Genomic DNA, 17,788 nt, shown 5'->3' on the forward strand with positions numbered 1-17,788 from the left:
TGAACCAGAGACTGTGTTACTAGGCTTAGACCCCAAGAAAGCTATTGATAAGAAAAAAAAAGCTCCCAAATTTGTAGCAGCACTTTTTTTGTGAGAGCTAAGGTTGGAAATAAAGTAGATGCCCATCAATTGGGGGAATTGCTAAACAAATTTGTGGTACATGAATGTAATGGAATATTATGCACGGCAGGAAATGATGTGTGTGATGAATACAGAGAAACATGGAAAGACCTATATGAACTGATGGAGAATGAAGTAAGCAGAGCCAAGAAAACAATATATACCATAACCGTAACAATGTAAATGGAAAGAACAATCACACAACAAAAAATCAAAAGAAATGTAACAAAATTATAAAGATCAAGCAAGACTTGAATGGAGAGGAGAAGACACCCCCGACCCACCCCTTTGTGGAGATGTGAGGGCCACAAGGTTACACATTGCACGTGTTTTTAGACTTTCTCAATGTATCCATCAGTTGTACTGATTGTTTTTTCCTCTCAAAAACAGACAAAAACCACTGTCTGCCATATTGGACAGCTCTTGGGGAAGGGAAAAGAGAAGGATACATGGGATACTATGGAGATGTAAAAAACAGAAAACGTCAATTAAAAAAGTTATTTTTAAAAAAAAAGGGAGAGCTTTGGACTTGGAGGGAGAAGACCTGGATTTGAGTCCCAGCTCTGTTACTTATTAGTAGTAGAACTTTGGGCAAGTCCCTGAGCCTCTGGTCTCAATTTTCTGTACAATGGGGATAATCCTACTTGCACTGTCTCCCTCACAGGGTGGCTCTGAGGAAAGTACTGTGTCAACTATGAAGTTCCATAAAAAAAATGTGCTATTATTATTTTCCTTTTTTAAAAAAATATGAGGCAATTGGAGTTAAATGACTTGCCCAGGGTCACACAACTAGTGAGTGTTATGTGTCTCTGAGGTCGGATTTGAACTCAGGTCCTCCTAACTCCAGGGCTAGTATTTTATCCACTGCTCTACCTAGCTGCCTCTACTATTATTTTCAAACTGCTTTTTCTGAACATTTTGCAGTTTTTCTCTGTGAAACAGAGAGATAGCATGGTAGGGTGGAAATTGAAGTAGAAACCAAGAGACATAAGGTTATTTCAGTCAGTCCCCTCTCTGGGCCTCAGTGTTCTCATTTGTAAAATGGGGGTTGGATGAGGTGAATTCCGGTGTGCTTTGCAGATTTTGCATTCTGTGATTAGGAAACAATTTGTAGGGGCAGGGAAATGAGCATTATTAACCCACAGTGTTTTGTCTTGTTCTTATTGGCAGAGATTATGCCAGCAAAATACTTAAGGAAACTGTAAATGAGATGCAGGAATTGGGAACATTCACCAGTCTTCTGAAAGCTTTGGACAAAGAGAAGGAAAAAAAAGCAAATTTCTGTAAAGCCATTGCCAGGTCAGAGTAATCTTAAGTATATCTGCTTTGGTACATTTAAAAAAAAATTTTTTTAGGCAATTGGGGTTAAGTGATTTGCCCAGAGTCACACAGCTAGTAAGTGTGTTTGGTTTGAGGCCGAATTTGAACGCAGGTCCTCCTGACTTCAGGGCTGGTGCTCTATCCACTGCGCCACCTAGCTGCCCCTGCTTTGGTACATTTTAAGATTTAAAAAAATATTCTTATCAGAGTTTCTGATTTCTGAAGCAAATTGACATTTATTTACTCACATACTGTGGGTTTGGTTGTGCCTTCAAGTACGCTTTTCCCTTTTGGAGCCGGTTGGAAATTTAGAACCGAATCAATCAGATTCATTGTCATGATCCCCCAAATGCTAACATCACTCTGTGGAAATTGACCCCACAGCTCATTAAGGGCTGCCTCTCCGGTAAGCTGCCCCTGCCTGATCCTAGAACCCATCTCCTTCATGCCCATTATGGAACCTAGTCTTCATTGATGTGACTTCACACCCATCAACCCCTTGTTCTGATTTCAGTAACTAATGATAGTTAACATCTATAGAGCATTAAGGTTTGCGAAATGCTGCGCGTGTTATCTTAGGATTGATCCTCACCACAACCCTGTGAGGGGGCTGTTATCTAGTTGTTGTTGCTTAGTTGTTTGTGTGTGACTCTTTGTGACCTCATGGACCATACTGCTGGCCATGGGGTTTTCGTGGCAAAGACTGGAGTGGTTTGCCATTTCCTTCTCCAATGAATTAAGGCAAACCAAGGTTAAATGACTTGCCTAGGATCTCACAGATGGTAAGAAGAGGAGAGGTGACACACTATTGAAAAATAATAAATGTTGGAACTACGCCCAAAGGGCTACAAAAATGTGCATACCCTTTGATCCAGCAATAGCACTTCTAGGGCTATATCCCCAAGAGATCAAACAAATGGGAAAAGGACCCACATGGACAAAAATATTCATAGCAGCTCTTTTTGTGGCAGCAAAGAATTGGAAATTGAGAGGATGCCCATCAATTGGGGAATGGCTGAGCAAGTTGTGGTATATGAATGTAATGGAATACTACTGTGCTATAAGAAATGCTGAACAGGCTGACTTCAGAAAAACCTGGAAAGACTTGTATGGACTGCTGTTTAGTGAAGTGAGCAGAAACAGGAGAATGTTGTATACAGTAACAGCCACATTGTGCGGTGACTAATATTGATAAATTTAACCCTTCTCAGGAATACAAGGATCTAAGACATCTCCAAAGACCTCATGATGGAAAATGCTATCCATAAAGAAGAAAGAACCATGGAGTTTGAATGCAGATCGAAGCATACTGTTTGGTCTTTTTTTTTTTCTGCTGTGTTTTGTTTCCTCTTTCTGGTGGTTCCTCCTATTGGTTCTAATTCTTACTTACAACATCACTAATATGAAAATATGTTTAATAGGAATGTATATGTATAGCCTATATCAGATTGCGTGTCATCTTGGGGAAGGAAGTGGGAAGGGAGGGGGAGGAAAATTTAAAACTCAAAAGCCTATGGAAGTGATTGTTGATAATTCAAAATAAATTAATTTAAAAAATTAAAAAATATAAAAAAATAATAAATGGAATGAGAGTTATGCTAAGAAGCAGGGGATGCTTACGTACTAAATGGCATAGTACATGGCATAGGTTTAGAAGGTGCTGTGGGGTCCAAATGGACAGCTAGGTGGCACCATGCATACAGCACCAGGCCTGGAGTCAGGAAGACTCATTTTTATGAGTTCAAATCTGGCCTCAGACTCTTACTAGCTGTGTGACCCTGGACAAGTCATTTAACCCTATTTGTCTCAGTTTCCTCATCTGTAAAATGAGCTGGAGAAGTAAATGGTAAATCGCTCTAGTATCTTTGCCAAGTAAACTGCAGATGGGGTCACGAAAAGTTGGACATGACTGAAATGACTAAACAAAAACAACAATAAAAATGGAGTCCAAATTAATTTCTTTTAGAAATCAGAAAGAAAAAGTTCTACAACATGACAAAATCTGATATTCTTTAAAAAAGTTCTATGAATGGTCTAAGGATCCCCACAGTTTTCCAAGCTTCTTTCAAGGGCTCCACAAGGTCAAAGCTATTTTCATAATAATATTAAGATTTTATTTGCCTCTTAAAATATTTCCCCCATTTCTAACTAATATATATCTGTTGGGGTTTTGTTGTTGTTGTATTTTTTTTGTTATTGAGGCAATTGGGGTTAAGTGACTTGCCCAGGAACACACCACTAGTAAGTCTCAAGTGTCTGAGGTTGGATTTGAACTTAGGTCCTCCTGACTCTAAGGCCAGAGCACTATCTGCCATCTAGCTGCCCCTCCAACTATATATCTGCATGAGGCTGAAATTTCTTCATATGCTTCAATTAAAACTAGGTATCAACTATGTTGTAAGTAAGAATTAGAACCAATAGGAGGAACCACCAGAAAGAGGAAACAAAACACAACGGAAGAAAAAAAAGAGCAAATAGTATGCTTTGATCTGGCTAAATGCAGAAGCAGATATTAGAAACCAACTGTATTCTATTAAGCCAGATATTAAAGGTATTTAGAAAAAATATGTAAAACAGCAGCACTCTTCTCAATATTCTTTTGTTTTATGAAATATAGCTTTTTTCACAAAACGTTATTTATGTTAACATGTAATAGATTTATTATTGTTATTTTCAAAAGAATTAATAAAGTGATATTTAAAAAAAGTTCTATGAACTCCAGTTTTTCTTTGGCATGGTTTTTATTGTTTTTGTGAGTGTCCTTATACTGTTCTTAGGGATTGTGTATGAACTTCATCATATTTTTCAAGGAAGAAATATTTAGCCTCAACAAAGCATTCTGTGACCATATTAAAGGTCCTTCTATATCAAGCTTTGGTTTTGTGGACATAAAGTTCCACATAAGGAAAATTATTCTAGCTAGGTTAGAATGGGGACAGCCTGGTGACTGGGAGAAAAGGTAAAAATTTATGAAGGCTTGAATGAGTTCTTTGATTAGTACTCTTCAAACTCTATTAATTAGTTTGGTAGTAGTAGTAGGGGTACTATGATACTTGATCCAAAATAAAATCCTGCCTGATAGTTAGGTATGTGCTTTGTAAATAAAGGTTTTCTTCTTCTCTAAAAATGTCAGAGTAAAGTAGATATACCTGCTTTGGTACAGACGTTTAGCAAGAGTTTTTTGGCTGAGTGTAATGGAAATGTTTGATACAGGCAGAGGACGTGGTACTTGGGGTATATGTGGTACAACATTGATTAGAACAAGAGTTACATTTTCCAGTGAATCTCTAAGGTGAACCATAACTTCTGTTTAGTGCTTAATATACTAACTGTTTCTTCTCCTTCTCTCATTTATTTTAGGGAGGAAAACATGAAAAAACAGATAAAATCTCTCCAGAAAGAGCTTCAGGACATCAAAAACCAGCGGCAAGTGGAAGCACAGGTCAGAATCCCTTTACAACTGGAGTAGCACAGGCATCAGTGGTTACTGATCTGACAGAAATGTAAAGTAGGAATATTCCTTCCCCATATAAAGCTTTTATTGAGGAAGGGTTGTTATGGGTTCTCCATGAAAAATTCACTCTTGAAGATGTATTTTGTTGTTGTTGAATCATTTCGATTGTGTCTGACTCTCTGTGACCCCATTTGGGGTTTTCTTGGCAAAAATACTGGAGCAGCTTGCCATTTCTTAGGTAGTGCAGTGGAGAGAGCTTGGGACGTGGGATCAGGAAGAATCTGGCCTCAGACACTTACTATTTTTTTTTCTCATTTCTAAAGTAATTGTAGCCTGGGAAGTGACTTAGAGGCCTAGTTCCAGGCAAAACAAAGCCAAAGGTGACCCCTCTGGGATCAGAGTGATTCCAGGAGAAGAGTCCAAGCTTCCAGTGGGGGGAGGTTGGAGAAGGCTGGGGGACGAGCATGGTGGCTCCAGTGCATGTGACATGGATTGGAAATGGTGACTGGGAAGTGATATTCATGATGGTATATTCACAGCAGGCCTTTTTGTGGGAGCAGGGGTTTAGAAACAAAGTAAGGTCCTGTCGACTGGGTGAAGAGAGGCCATCTGGTGGAGCAGATGGAACACTGGACTTGGAGCCGGGGAGACAATGCTTCCAAATCCACCTCGGACCCTTCCAACTCTGTGACCCCGAGCAATTCACCAACTTTCTTGGGTTCGAGTTCTCTGATCTGTAAAAGAAGGAGCTCGGACTCAGTGATCACGAGTGGGCTTCCTTCTAAGCTCAGAATCTATGATCCTACGAACAGGAAACGGCTGATCAGTCTGTGCTGTGGGTAGCATGTGATGGTGCCATGTAGACAGCACAAATAGGTCTTCAGAGAAACATGACCTGATACAAACTGAAGTAAGCAGAAGTAGGAGAAAATCATACAGGGTGACTGGAAAATGTAAAAGGGGGAAAAATAAAATGGAACTGATCAAAGATAGCCTTGGGAAAAGACGTGAAAATGCAACTTTTGTTTGGAGGAGGGACACTGTGGGTGTGGGTTCTTGCATGTGCTATCAGAAGCAGGCAGTGATCTACTTTTCTGTAGATACTTTTGATAGTTACTACTTAGTATGGTTCGAGATCTAGTGGCTCCAAGCACCCTGATGTCCTGCTCTTTTCCAGGATACCTCTTAGTATTCTTGACCTTTTATTTCTCCAAATGATTTTTTTAATTTAAAAAAAAATTAACTTTTAAATTTTGGGGGGCTAGGCAATGAGGTTAAGTGACTTGTCTAGGGTCACATAGCTACTAAGTATCAAGTGTCTGAGGCTGGATTTGAACTCAGGTCCTCTTGCTGCCCCCTAATTTGTTTATTTTTAACATTTGTTTTTTAAAATATTGAGTTCTCATGACACTTACTAGCTGTGTGACCCTGGGCAAGTCACTTAACCCCTATTGCCTCACCAAAAAATAAATAAATAAATAAAATGAAATATTGAGTTCTAAATTCTCTCCCTCCTCTCCCCCATCCATTGTGAAGGCAAGCAATATGATATCAATTATACATGTGAAGTCAAGCAAAACATATTTTAACTTTAGCCATGTTGCAAAAGACAAAAAAAAAGCAAGAAAAAAAATGAAGTGATAAAATTTTGTTTCCATCTGCACATAGAGTTCATTAGTTCTCTCTCTGGAGGTAGGTGGCATTTTTTTCATCATGGGTCCTTTGGAGATGACATGATCATTTGTTTTGATCATTGTCTTGATCAGAGTAACTAAGTCTTTCATGGTTGATCATAGTTATAGTACTCCTATTACTGCGTAAAATATTCTCCTGGTTCCACTCATTTCACTTTGCATTAGGTCATATAAGTTTTTCCCTGTTGTTCTGAAACCATCACCTTTATCATTTCTTACAGCACAATAGTATTCCATCACAATCTTATACCACGACTTGTTCAGCCATTCCCCAATTGATGGGCATCCTCTCAGTTTCCAATTCTTTGCCACCACAAAAAGAGCTGCTATGAATATTTTTGTACAAGTCTTTTTCCCTTTTTTTTTTTTGATCTTTTGGGGATACAGCCCTAGTAGTGGTACAAAGGCTTTTATAACCCTTTGGGCATAATTCCAAATTGTTCTCCAGAACTCCATTCACTTTTGAGTTACCCATGACTGTACTTCAGACTGTAGCATTCTTATTCACAGCTATCTTTTCTTTCATTTCTCATTAATGGCGAATAATACTAGGCATATGAACTGTCTTTTCCTTGCTACTTGTAATTTTTTCTCTCTGATCTGTGAGATCTGCAGCTTAGGAGCCACATTTTTGGTGGGCCAGATTTGAGGTTCCTCTTTAGCAGCAGCCTGTGGATTCTGTTGAGATACATATCTTCTTCTGGTTCCAATACTTTTGGACAATTGTCTATTATGATTTTCTGAAGTATGATATTTAGGTTTTTTGTTTGTTCATCATGCTTTTGTGGGAAGTCAATGACTCTTAGATTCTCTTTCCAAATCCTGTTTTCCAAGTCAGTTCTCTTTTTTTATTGTAAATACCTCGAATGTTCTTCTAGTTTTGCTGTCTTTTGACTTCATTCTAATATCTTCTGTTATATTATTGAAATTTTGAATTCCCATCTCATCACTTCCCCCCCCCACCAGGGTGGCCCCTGTTTGGCTGCTGTTCTAAGCTATAGATTTTCAAGTTTTTCCATTAAAGAGCTCTCATTTCACATTTTATCTTTTTCTTCCTGTTTTGTTAAACCTTCCAACAATTTCCTGGTTGTAGTTATTGCAGGTTTATTCTTTCTTTCTGGCGTTTGATCGTGTCATTCTCTTGTCCCATAGCATTTTTCATTGTATTAAAAGCTGCTCTCTACATGCTCATTTCTAGTATTACTGCTGTTTTTTTTTTCTTCTAAGATTTTTCTTGTGAGGATGTCTTTTCCTCCCCCTTTTTTCAGTTGTTGCTACTCATCTTTTAGTTTATTTGGAGCATTATCTAGCTGTTTTGCAGTACTGAAGGGAATACCTCAGGTAACACAGAACCTCCCAGTCATTTGTCCAGAAAATGTCCTCAGCCTCCCCCTCTTCCTATCACTAACCCTACTTTCTCAGCTAATTACAAAGCACCTTTTGGTGTTTGTGTTAGGACATCATTTTCCCTCTCAGCTCTTTGCTTTTGTTCTTCAGATACCACTTTAACTCTCTGGGAGTTTTCAGCAGTTTCACAGAAGCTGACTTGTACTCTTATTTGGGTGAAAACCCTGTTCTTGGGTTTCATTTCAGTCTTTATCCTGTATTACAAAGCTCTTCCCCTCCCCCTACTCTCTCCATTACTACCTAACCTTTCTTGACTCTCTTTTACTACCTAATAACAGGAGATATTCATCTTCACCTCCTTTCTGGTTTCACAAAAAGAAAAACAAAAGGAACATCTCATTAAAGGAATTTTATATAGTTACAGGCAAGGCAAAATACCACATCCAGAGAGAATTTTCAAGATTTTGTACTCTGCCAGCTTTGTTCCTTCCCTCTTAACTCTCTAGCCCCTTAAAAGCGTGTTGATTATAGAGTTTTCTGAGCAACCACATTCACCCACTCTAGGTACAGATAGTCTTGGCTCACATTCTTACTGCATTTAGCCACAGGAAAGAGTAAAAAGCAATCTAACTCCCCAAAAAAACATAATGTCATTCTGAAGCTACAGTGGTAGTGGATCACAGAGACTGTGTGGGAAATCAGCACCCAAAGAACTGAGACAAAGCAGGGAACAAAAAGTGTGTGGGAAGTGTGGGAGTGAGACAGACTGAGGAATAATAATAGCTAGAGTTTTTCTATCACTTTGAAGTTTGTAGCATGCTTTGCAAAAAAATTGCAAAAAAAGAGGCAGTTCCTTTCCCAGACAAGAAACTTTTGACACACTTTCTGCTTGAGGCATGAACCTGTGGTGTTCCACAGGTGAGCAACATTGGGTACACAGGTTAAATTGGCTAAAGTGTTGAGCAAAGGGTCAGCGATAAAGACAATTTCTTACACAGAGCGTAGCCACAGAAAGGCAATTTAGTGGCAAATCTTTAGAAATGTTATTTTTGGAAAACTTCCATTCGCTTGAATGTCTTGAGCCTTCCATGAATTTAGCGGTAGAAACATAATAAATGTTTGTGTCATTAAATTAATATGAATTGCCATGTCATCTTGCTGTTATTTCTGAATGTTGTGATTGAAATTTAATAAAAGGATAAACTGAGGCAGGCTTCTCTGAGCAAAGTTATGGTAGGAGTGCTACTCACCAATAAAGCAAGTCTCCTGTACCCTTGAATAGCCAGAAGACCTCAAATTGAGGGTGCAATACAATTTTTTTATAAGCATAGAACAAAAAACAGAACAAAAATCACATCACTGGTTATAGGATTGGTAACGTCATGGAATTAGGAAGTTATGATTGATTACAATAAGGAATGTAGGCATAAGCACACGTGGACCAGGCCTCTGTCTCTAAGGAATGCTTTTGTGAATTTATGGGGTCCAGCTGCATTTTGAGATCCTTGATATCAGACAGGTGCACCAGACTCAATTCACCTGGGCATAAGATAAAGCCACCTGAAATTTATAAGGATGGGACACGGTCATCTTAGTCTGGTTCTCAAGGATGGCATATGGATATCATTCAGTTTCTCAGAGACTGAAGTTATGTGAAATAACAAACTTCCCTTGGCAGGAATGATTTGCAGGTATTGCTAAAATAACAATTTCCATGCTCAGAGATTCTCTTTAATTAACAGTGATTATGGGAGTTGCAGCTTCTTCTTGTTCAGCCACGTCCCACTCTTTGTGACTCCATTTGGGGTTTTCTTGGCAAGTGTTTTGCCATTTCCTTCTCCAGCTCATTTTACAGATGAGGAAATTGAAGAAAAAAGGATTAAATGACTTGCCCAGGGTCACACAGTTAGTAAGTGTCTGAGGCTGGATTTGAACTCATGAAAACGAGTCTTCCTAACTCTTCTAGGCCCTTGGGTGCAGCCTTTTGACTGAGTCCGAGTTTTACAGGCAAGTCCTTTTATTAATGGGATTTTTTTCTGTGAAGTTTGGATTCAGTCAAAGGGCCACACTTGAGGACCTACAGGGTCACATGTGGCCTCAAGGCAGCAGGTTCCTCACCCAGGGAGGCCCTATCCGGGGACGGTGCTACCCTCTACATTGTAGCTGTGTTGGCTTTTTCAATCTTGCCTCAGTTCCTGGCCCCAAGGAAGAGGAAGGTACTTTCTCTTCTGGCCCCAAGGATTCCTCCCCTAGGTGTCAAGCTATCCCAAACTCAGCTCATAGTCTTCCTAGATTTTTCTTTGGCTCTGAGAGAGCCATACTTTCAAATCTGTTGTTTCTCTTTTTTCTGCACAGTTTGTCAGATTCATGTTTACTGGCAGGCAGGTAAAGTGGGTTCTTCCCTTCAGTGAACCTCAGCTTTTCTCTTACAATTCTAAGCTAGTTTCTGGCTTTAGTTTCAGTAGCAGACCAATCTTGGGTTTAGTAAGTGAGTAAGTATCATTTTCTTCCCTAGTGTTATTCCTTGAGAACAAAGTCACAGGAATTTCAGAGCCTTACTCTTCAGAAGAGCCAAGTTAACAGTCCAGAACTGTTTGTTTGTTTTTTTTTTTATCATCAGTCGTCACTCCAATTAAATCAGGCCAGTTCCATAGCTCCTTCTTGATTCAGGCTGGTTAGATCAGTCCTCCTCGCCCTCCTGCAGATAGAGACAACTGCAATCACTAATGAATGTCCATGAGTTCAATCCTTAACTATAAATAAATTCTTCCAGCTGCTGTGTTTGGCCATACAGTCACTGACTGGCTCCCAGTCATACAGGTTAATAATGTCCAAGCTATCTTTGACTCTTCCTTCAAATTCATTTCACACATGTAATCAGTTGTCAAATCGTGATTCTCAGTGCAGAGAAGTTGGTGGTCCAAGCTCCCTTTTTTGAACTTCCATTCGAGGAAATACCCAAGCGAAACATGCTCACATGTCTTCCAACCCCACCCCAGATGCCTTCTTACCCTACAGATACCTCTGCCCCAGTGACCCTTTCCTGCCTCAGACCTCCATTTGAAGATGTACTTAGGCCAGCCAGACTCACACCTCTCCTAGATCTGCTCATGATTTTTTGACCTTTCACATGTAGCTTCCATGCAGGTGTTTCTCCCTCCACCACCCCCTCCCCTTCAGCTCCTTTGTGTGTGTTGACTTCCCCTACCAGAATGTAAGCTCCTTTAGGGGAGAGACCGTTTTTTTCTCTTTGCTTCTGTCTTCCCAATGCTTAGCATACTGCCCAGCACGTAGTAATTGTTTAATAAATAAATACATTCTCTATCCATATAATAAATGTATCTATATTATGTAATCAATTTCACACTAATTTTTTCCATTCCTACATCTTAGTTCAGGTCCTCATCTTTTCTTGCCTAGATTGCTATAAGTCTCCTAACTTGTCTTCCTACCAGTAGTAGATCTTGCCAATCATAGGATCAATATTTTGACATAGAAAGGACTTTATAAGCTGTCTAATCCCTCAAATTCTACAGATGAAGAAATTGATTCCTCAAGAGATCCAAGTTCACACAAGTGGTAAGAGACAGAGCCAAGATTTGAAGACACATCCTCAAATGCCAAATGCAGCCAAATGCAGTACCATGCTACTTCCCTAATCCATCCTAGACAATGCTGCTTGAATAATATTCCTAATATATTGCTCTGATCCTATCACTTTATTGCTCAGAAGCCTTCTGCCTACCAAATTAAGTATACATTTTTGACTCTACCATTCAAAGCCCTTCACATTCTGGCTCTACCTACCTTTCCAGCCTTATCTCTTCCTACCTACCTAAGTCACATGTTTTATGTTCCACGCAACTGGATTATTCTGTGTCTTGTATTCTAGTCCTGTCTTCCTCCATCTACATGACCTTTCCCTTCCTATTCCCCATGCCCAAATTCATTCCCCCTTTCAAGTCAGTCAGTCAATCAATCAATCAAAAAGCATTTATTAAGCACCTACTAAATGCCAGATTCTGGGGATACAAAGACAGGAGAGAAACAGTACTTGCCCTCAGAGAGCTTGTATTATAATGAAAGAGACAACAAGCACACATATAAGTATGTACAAAACAGATATAATGTAATCTTGGGAGGAAAACACTGGCCATCTGGAGAGGACCAGGGAAGGCTTCATGCAGAAGGTGGCACTTAATCTGTTTTGAAGGAAGCCAGGATTCCAAGAATTTGAGGTGAGGAAGAGTTAGCAAGCATGAGAGGCATCCAATGCAAGGAAATAGTAATAGGAGGTGAAGGATTGCATAAGGGGATCAGTAAGAAGGCCAATAGGACATAGTATATGGATGGCAGCAATGTATAATAAGGCTGGGAAGATATGATGATGCCAGGTTCTAAAGACTATTAAAAGAGAATCACAGGAGTTTATATTTGATCATGGAGGAGCAACTGGAATTTACTGATTGGGAGGGGGTCCCACCTACACTTGAAAAAAAAATCGTTTTGGCAGCTGAGTGGAAGAGAGATTATTAGGAGAGAGAGACTTGAGTCATGGAGACCAATTAGGGAGACTCTGCAAAAATCCGGGCCCCAGATGGTGAGGGTGACTGTGTGTGAGGGGACAAGGGATTTTTGAGGTGTTGTGGAGGTAGAAACTATAGGATTTGGCAGTTGATTTCACAGTACTTTCCCAATTATTATTTTGTCTGAGGGAGCTATTTCAAGTAAAATATCCAAATATATTTGGCTATTTTTTTATACTTCCTTAGCAATTTTTACAGACATTCCCAAGTGAAAATAAACTGAGTTCTCCCCATTAGTAAGCAGTTAGACTGCTTTCTAATGTACATGCCTTGGAGAGTGGGAGAATGGCTATTTCTCTTAGATCTGCCCTAAACTAAAACCAGAATTCTCAACAGATTCGGAAAAGTGTTCTTCTCATGGGAAGGTAAATTGGTGCTCAAAAGGCATGAAGATCCAGAAAACTGAAAGGGCAAAAAGCAAAAGTAAATGGGGGTAGAGGGAGCAGGGGCAGAATCAAGAATGATTTTTAAAGGGTAACCTTTATTTTCTGATTCTAAAAAAAAAGAGCTTATAAGTCATAAAATTGATTAAATATATGATAAAGCTAAACATCAGGTAGGGATAGAGATGGACTTGCAAATAGTAATGTTTCCAATTTGTCACTTACAACCATCTAGTTCTACTCCAAGGAGAAACAATAGTTACTCAGTAAGGTCATTTTCTCACCATTCAACATTTAGTTGAACTAATTAGGGCCCACCAAGCTTTTATTTTCTAACCATACTATTGTCATTCCTGAGTGTATTCCCAAAATAGTTAGCCCTCCTCCCATACCTAGAGAGCCATTCCTCATACCAAAGAATACAAAAAGGGGAGGAACAGGGACCAGCTCACCCCAACTAAGAAACACATTTTAAAAAACTCTGACATTATATGCAGATTGAACACCTGCAGTCTGTCAGATCATCAAAGATATAAGGGAAATAACTTCTCTCATGTCTTCTTTAAGACCAAACTCGGTCATTATAATTTGGTAACATTGGGTTACACTTGTTTTGTTGGTATGGTTCTTTTCATTCTCATTGATGCAGCCATTTTGAATATTATTTTACTGGTTCTGCTTGCTATAAGTCTTCCCATGCTTCTCTCAATCTATCATATTCATCCTCTCTTACAGAACAATCACATTCCATTATATTCTTGTGACACAATTTATTTTGGCATTTTCAAGCCAATGGGCATCTACTTTATTTCCAGTTCTTTGTGACTAAAAAAGTATTGCTATAACCACTCCAACTGTAACTTTTACCAGGTTTTTGTGGCAGGATTTATTCTTTTTTATATTTTTTAAAGTTTAATAGTACTTTATTTTTTCCCCAGTTACATGTCAAGAAAATTTTTAGCATTCATTTTTACAAGATTTTGATCTCCAAATTTTTCTCCTCCCTTCCTTCCCTCCCTTTCCCCCTTCTGAAAATGGTAGGCAGTTCAATATAGTTTATACATGTGCTATCATGTAAAAAAATTCCATATTAGTCACAGTTGTGAAAGAAGAAACAGATCAAAAGGAAGAGAAAACACAAGAAAGAATAAAGTGAAAAAATATGTTTCCATCTGCATTCAGAGTCCATCAGTTAGCAGGATTTATTCCTGAACTAATGACTGACTGGCTTTTAGTAATCCCCACTTTCCAAATGATTACAAATTATTCCTTTCATAATACTTTCTAGAATTTTGACCCTCCCTCAAAGCTCTATTCATGTCTAAGTTCTTTATCTTTAAATGTTTTCTTATTGCTAAAGGATAACTTTTGTTTTTACATCACATTCATTAATTAATATATCCCTTGGCTGTCCCCTACCCAGTGAGCCAACTTTTGTAACAAAGATTAGAGAAGAAAATGAAAAAAAGTAGTCCAGCAAAACTAACTGGCATATCGACCATGTCTAAAAGTATATGTAATATTCCTGATTCCGTCATCTCTGCACTTACACTTAGTTCTTCTAGGAGCTAAGGCCTATCCAGGTCATTAGAATTGTACTGTATTCAACCATGGTGTGTACAAATGCAACAAGAAATACCGTTTTATGACGTACTTAGTCATCTCGTCTTTTAGTACTTAGAATGATATATGCATAAAAGACAACCAGGAAGATAATTTCAGGTTATACATCAATATGCATTGTAGCAGATAAGACAATAGAAGAATTCTGTGAAGCATTTGATAAGTACCTTTAAATTAAATCAATTTATACTGTAATATTATGTGATTCAAATGCAAAGATGGCATTTGTGAGGATAGTGAAAATTATTATGAAAAAATTATTATGTCTCAGGATCAAGAAATGAGAGAAATCAACAGATTATGGATAGCATGCCTATATATCATGAATATTATATTGGAGATAAAGTCAGAAAGTGCTGCTGGACTTAGGAAGCATGACATAACATCACTAAGAATAAAACTGAGTATGTTTTAGTGAACAGGATGTGACTGGTAACTGATTGGGAGTGATTTTTGAATCAGCTATCTAGGTATAGTCAGACAATTGATCTGTTAGAATAAAGATAAAAATCAATGCTAAATTAGAAGAAATGATTAAGATGAGAAAATGATATAGCAAGCAATTAAAACATTTTATAAATAAAGGTGGAAGATTATGAGCAATATGTCTTCATAAAACATAGAGAACAGATAAAAGGAAAAATTGGTTTGTAGAAAGTGTGGCACAAGACCCAATCTTCCCAAGATCATGTAAGATCATCCCAAGAACATAGAAGATTGAAAATGAAAGGAAGACAACACAAAAGATGGAAAAGTGACTTCAACATTTCTTGGTCAATCTATTTTCTGCATTAATGACATCTTTGGACTTTTAACCTATTGATCCCAATGTGTTGTATGCTGGAAATGACATTTAAGAAGATGGGAAGAGCAGCTGGACCATGCTGGAGGCTGCACAATTCTGAAGGCACTGAGAAAGCAGTCTTCCGGCTGTCTGAAAGAGGAGATACCAAATGCTTGAAAAATATCACAGAACAAAAGCAAAACCTCATAGACATTATTTTTATTCCTCAAAAAGCAACCAAGGACATCAATAACTATCGGTCTATAGCTTTTTCCTCTAGTGGAATCTGGTGATAGAGGAAAGGTAGGGAGAAGGGAGGAAGGGAGAAAGAGAGACAGAGAAAAACAGACTCAGAGACAGATGTAGGGAGAGAAGAGAAGGGGAGGGAGAGAGAGAGAGGAAGAGAGAAAGTGGTTTTAAATGTTTTAAATTTTAAATAATTTTCCAGAATGCATATGCTTAAATATATATTCATACATGTATACCTGTAAACTTTTCTTTTCTTCTTTTGAACCTAGCATAAGAAAAGTTAACAATGGTAGGACTTTTGGGAAGGGGGTTGGTGCAGTTTATCTGATGGTCTTTTGGGGCCGCCTGCTTGGTGCCTATGGTTTCTAGCCTAGCCCTGAACTGGAAGGTATCTGGTTCCTGTGTTCTCAAGGTCCCTTGAACTAATTGAAGCCCATTTGAAGACACTTTTCCCAAGAGTAAACTAATATATAATCATAAGTCAAGTACCTTTCACTAAGAATCCAAAGCTATGGCTTCTTTTTCTCTCTCCCCCTCCCCAGCCCCCACTCTCACATTATTTTTTTATTCTCATTTCTTTTCTTTCTTTTTTTTTTACAAAGTTTTATAGACACTGTTTTCCTTTACATCACATTTATTTCTGAATATGTTCTTTCCCGTGCCATGCATCCCCCAGCCTCATCTAGAACCAAAGATGAATGAATAAAAAAGCATTTATTAGTTCTTTATGATGTGCAAAACACCATGGTAAGTGCTGAATATTCAAATAGAAAAAGTGAGATAGTCCTCAAGAAGCGTATTCTAACTGGGAGAGACAGGTCTTGTAATTTGTACCTTCATAACATGTCTTGTGTATGTTTCCTTCTCTTCTTTAAGGCTGCTACCCCTCTGATGTAGGCTCTCATCACCTCACACTTGAATAACTGCAATAGCCTTCTGGTTGATCTCCTTGTCTCATTGCTACCCACTCCAATCCAGCCTCCACTCAGCTGCCAAAGTGATTTTTCTGTTGCCTCACCATGTCCTTCTCCCTACTCAGTAAACTTCAGTGATTCCCTTTTGTCTCCAGGATCAAATCTTCAAGCACTTAAAGCCCTTCATAACTTTAGTTCCTTTCCACACATTCCATTCTCCAGCTACACTGACCTACTTGTAGTTCCTTAAGCATAATTCACCATTCTTGATGGCAGTATCCATGCTCTCCCTCCTCACCTTTGCCTTCTGGGTATCCCTCAAGGCTCAGCTCAAATCCTGCCTTTTGCAAAAAGCCTTTCCCAGTCCTCTTTAATGCTAGTGTTTTCCTAGAGATTACCTTACACTGATAATGAATCTTGCATATGCATTGTTTTTTGCATGTCTCTACCTTTAGAATGTGTGCCTCTTGCTGGGAAAACTGGAAAAGAGTATGGCAGAAACTAGGCATAGACCCAAATCTCACACCATATACCAAAATAAAGTCAAAATGGGTTCAGGACTTAGATATAAAGGCTGATACTATAAGCAAACTGGGAGAACAAGGAATAGTTTACCTATCAGATCTATGGAGAACAGAAGAATTCATGACCAAACAGGAGATAGAAAACATTACGAAAAGCAAAATGGATAATTCTGATTACATTAAATTGAAAAGTTTTTGCACAAACAAAGCCAATGCAACTAAGATTAGAAGGAAAGTAGAAAATTGGGAAAGAATTTTTACAACCAGTCTCTCTGATAAGGGCCTCATTTCTAAAATATTTGGATAATTAAGGCAAATTTCTAAGAATACAAATCATTCCCCAACTGATAAATGGTCAAAGGATATGAACAGGTAGTTTTCAGATGAAGAAATTAAAGCCATCTATAGTCATATGAAAAAATGCTCTAAATAACTATTGATTAGAGAAATGCAAATCAAAACAACTCTGAGATACCACATCACACCTATCAGATTGGCCAACATGACAAAACAGGAAAATGATAAATGTTGGAGAAGATGTGGGAAAATTGGAACACTAATGCATTGTTGGTGGAGTTGTGAAGTGATCCAACCATTTTGGAAAACAATTTGAAACTATGCCCAAAGGGCTACAAAAATGTGCATACCCTTTGACCCAGTAATGGCACTGCTAGGGCTATATTCCAAAGAGATCATACAAATGGGAAAAGGACCCACATATACAAAAATATTCATAGTCGCTCTTTTTGTGGTGGCAAAGAATTGGAAATTGAGAGGATGCCCATCAATT

The 17,788-nt window shown here is 38.4% G+C and overlaps 1 protein-coding gene across 3 annotated transcripts in view; it reads left to right on the plus strand.

Annotated features, from left to right (window-relative positions):
* DRC9 (dynein regulatory complex subunit 9) overlaps window positions 1-17,788 on the plus strand; it is a 76,102-nt gene that overhangs the window by 30,562 nt on the left and 27,752 nt on the right. For 2 of the 3 annotated variants that reach the window (XM_020986019.2, XM_020986017.2), the window contains exons 5-6: window positions 1,291-1,419; window positions 4,801-4,882. In XM_020986019.2, the coding sequence (XP_020841678.1) occupies window positions 1,291-1,419; window positions 4,801-4,882 (211 nt within the window). The remainder of the gene's footprint in view (window positions 1-1,290; window positions 1,420-4,800; window positions 4,883-17,788) is intronic. The other variant, XM_020986020.2, reaches the window with a different exon arrangement.

This window comes from Phascolarctos cinereus, unplaced genomic scaffold, assembly GCF_003287225.1.
Source record: "Phascolarctos cinereus isolate Bilbo 61053 unplaced genomic scaffold, phaCin_HiC Scaffold_726;HRSCAF=1367, whole genome shotgun sequence".
In the NCBI taxonomy this organism is placed as follows: domain Eukaryota; kingdom Metazoa; phylum Chordata; class Mammalia; order Diprotodontia; family Phascolarctidae; genus Phascolarctos; species Phascolarctos cinereus.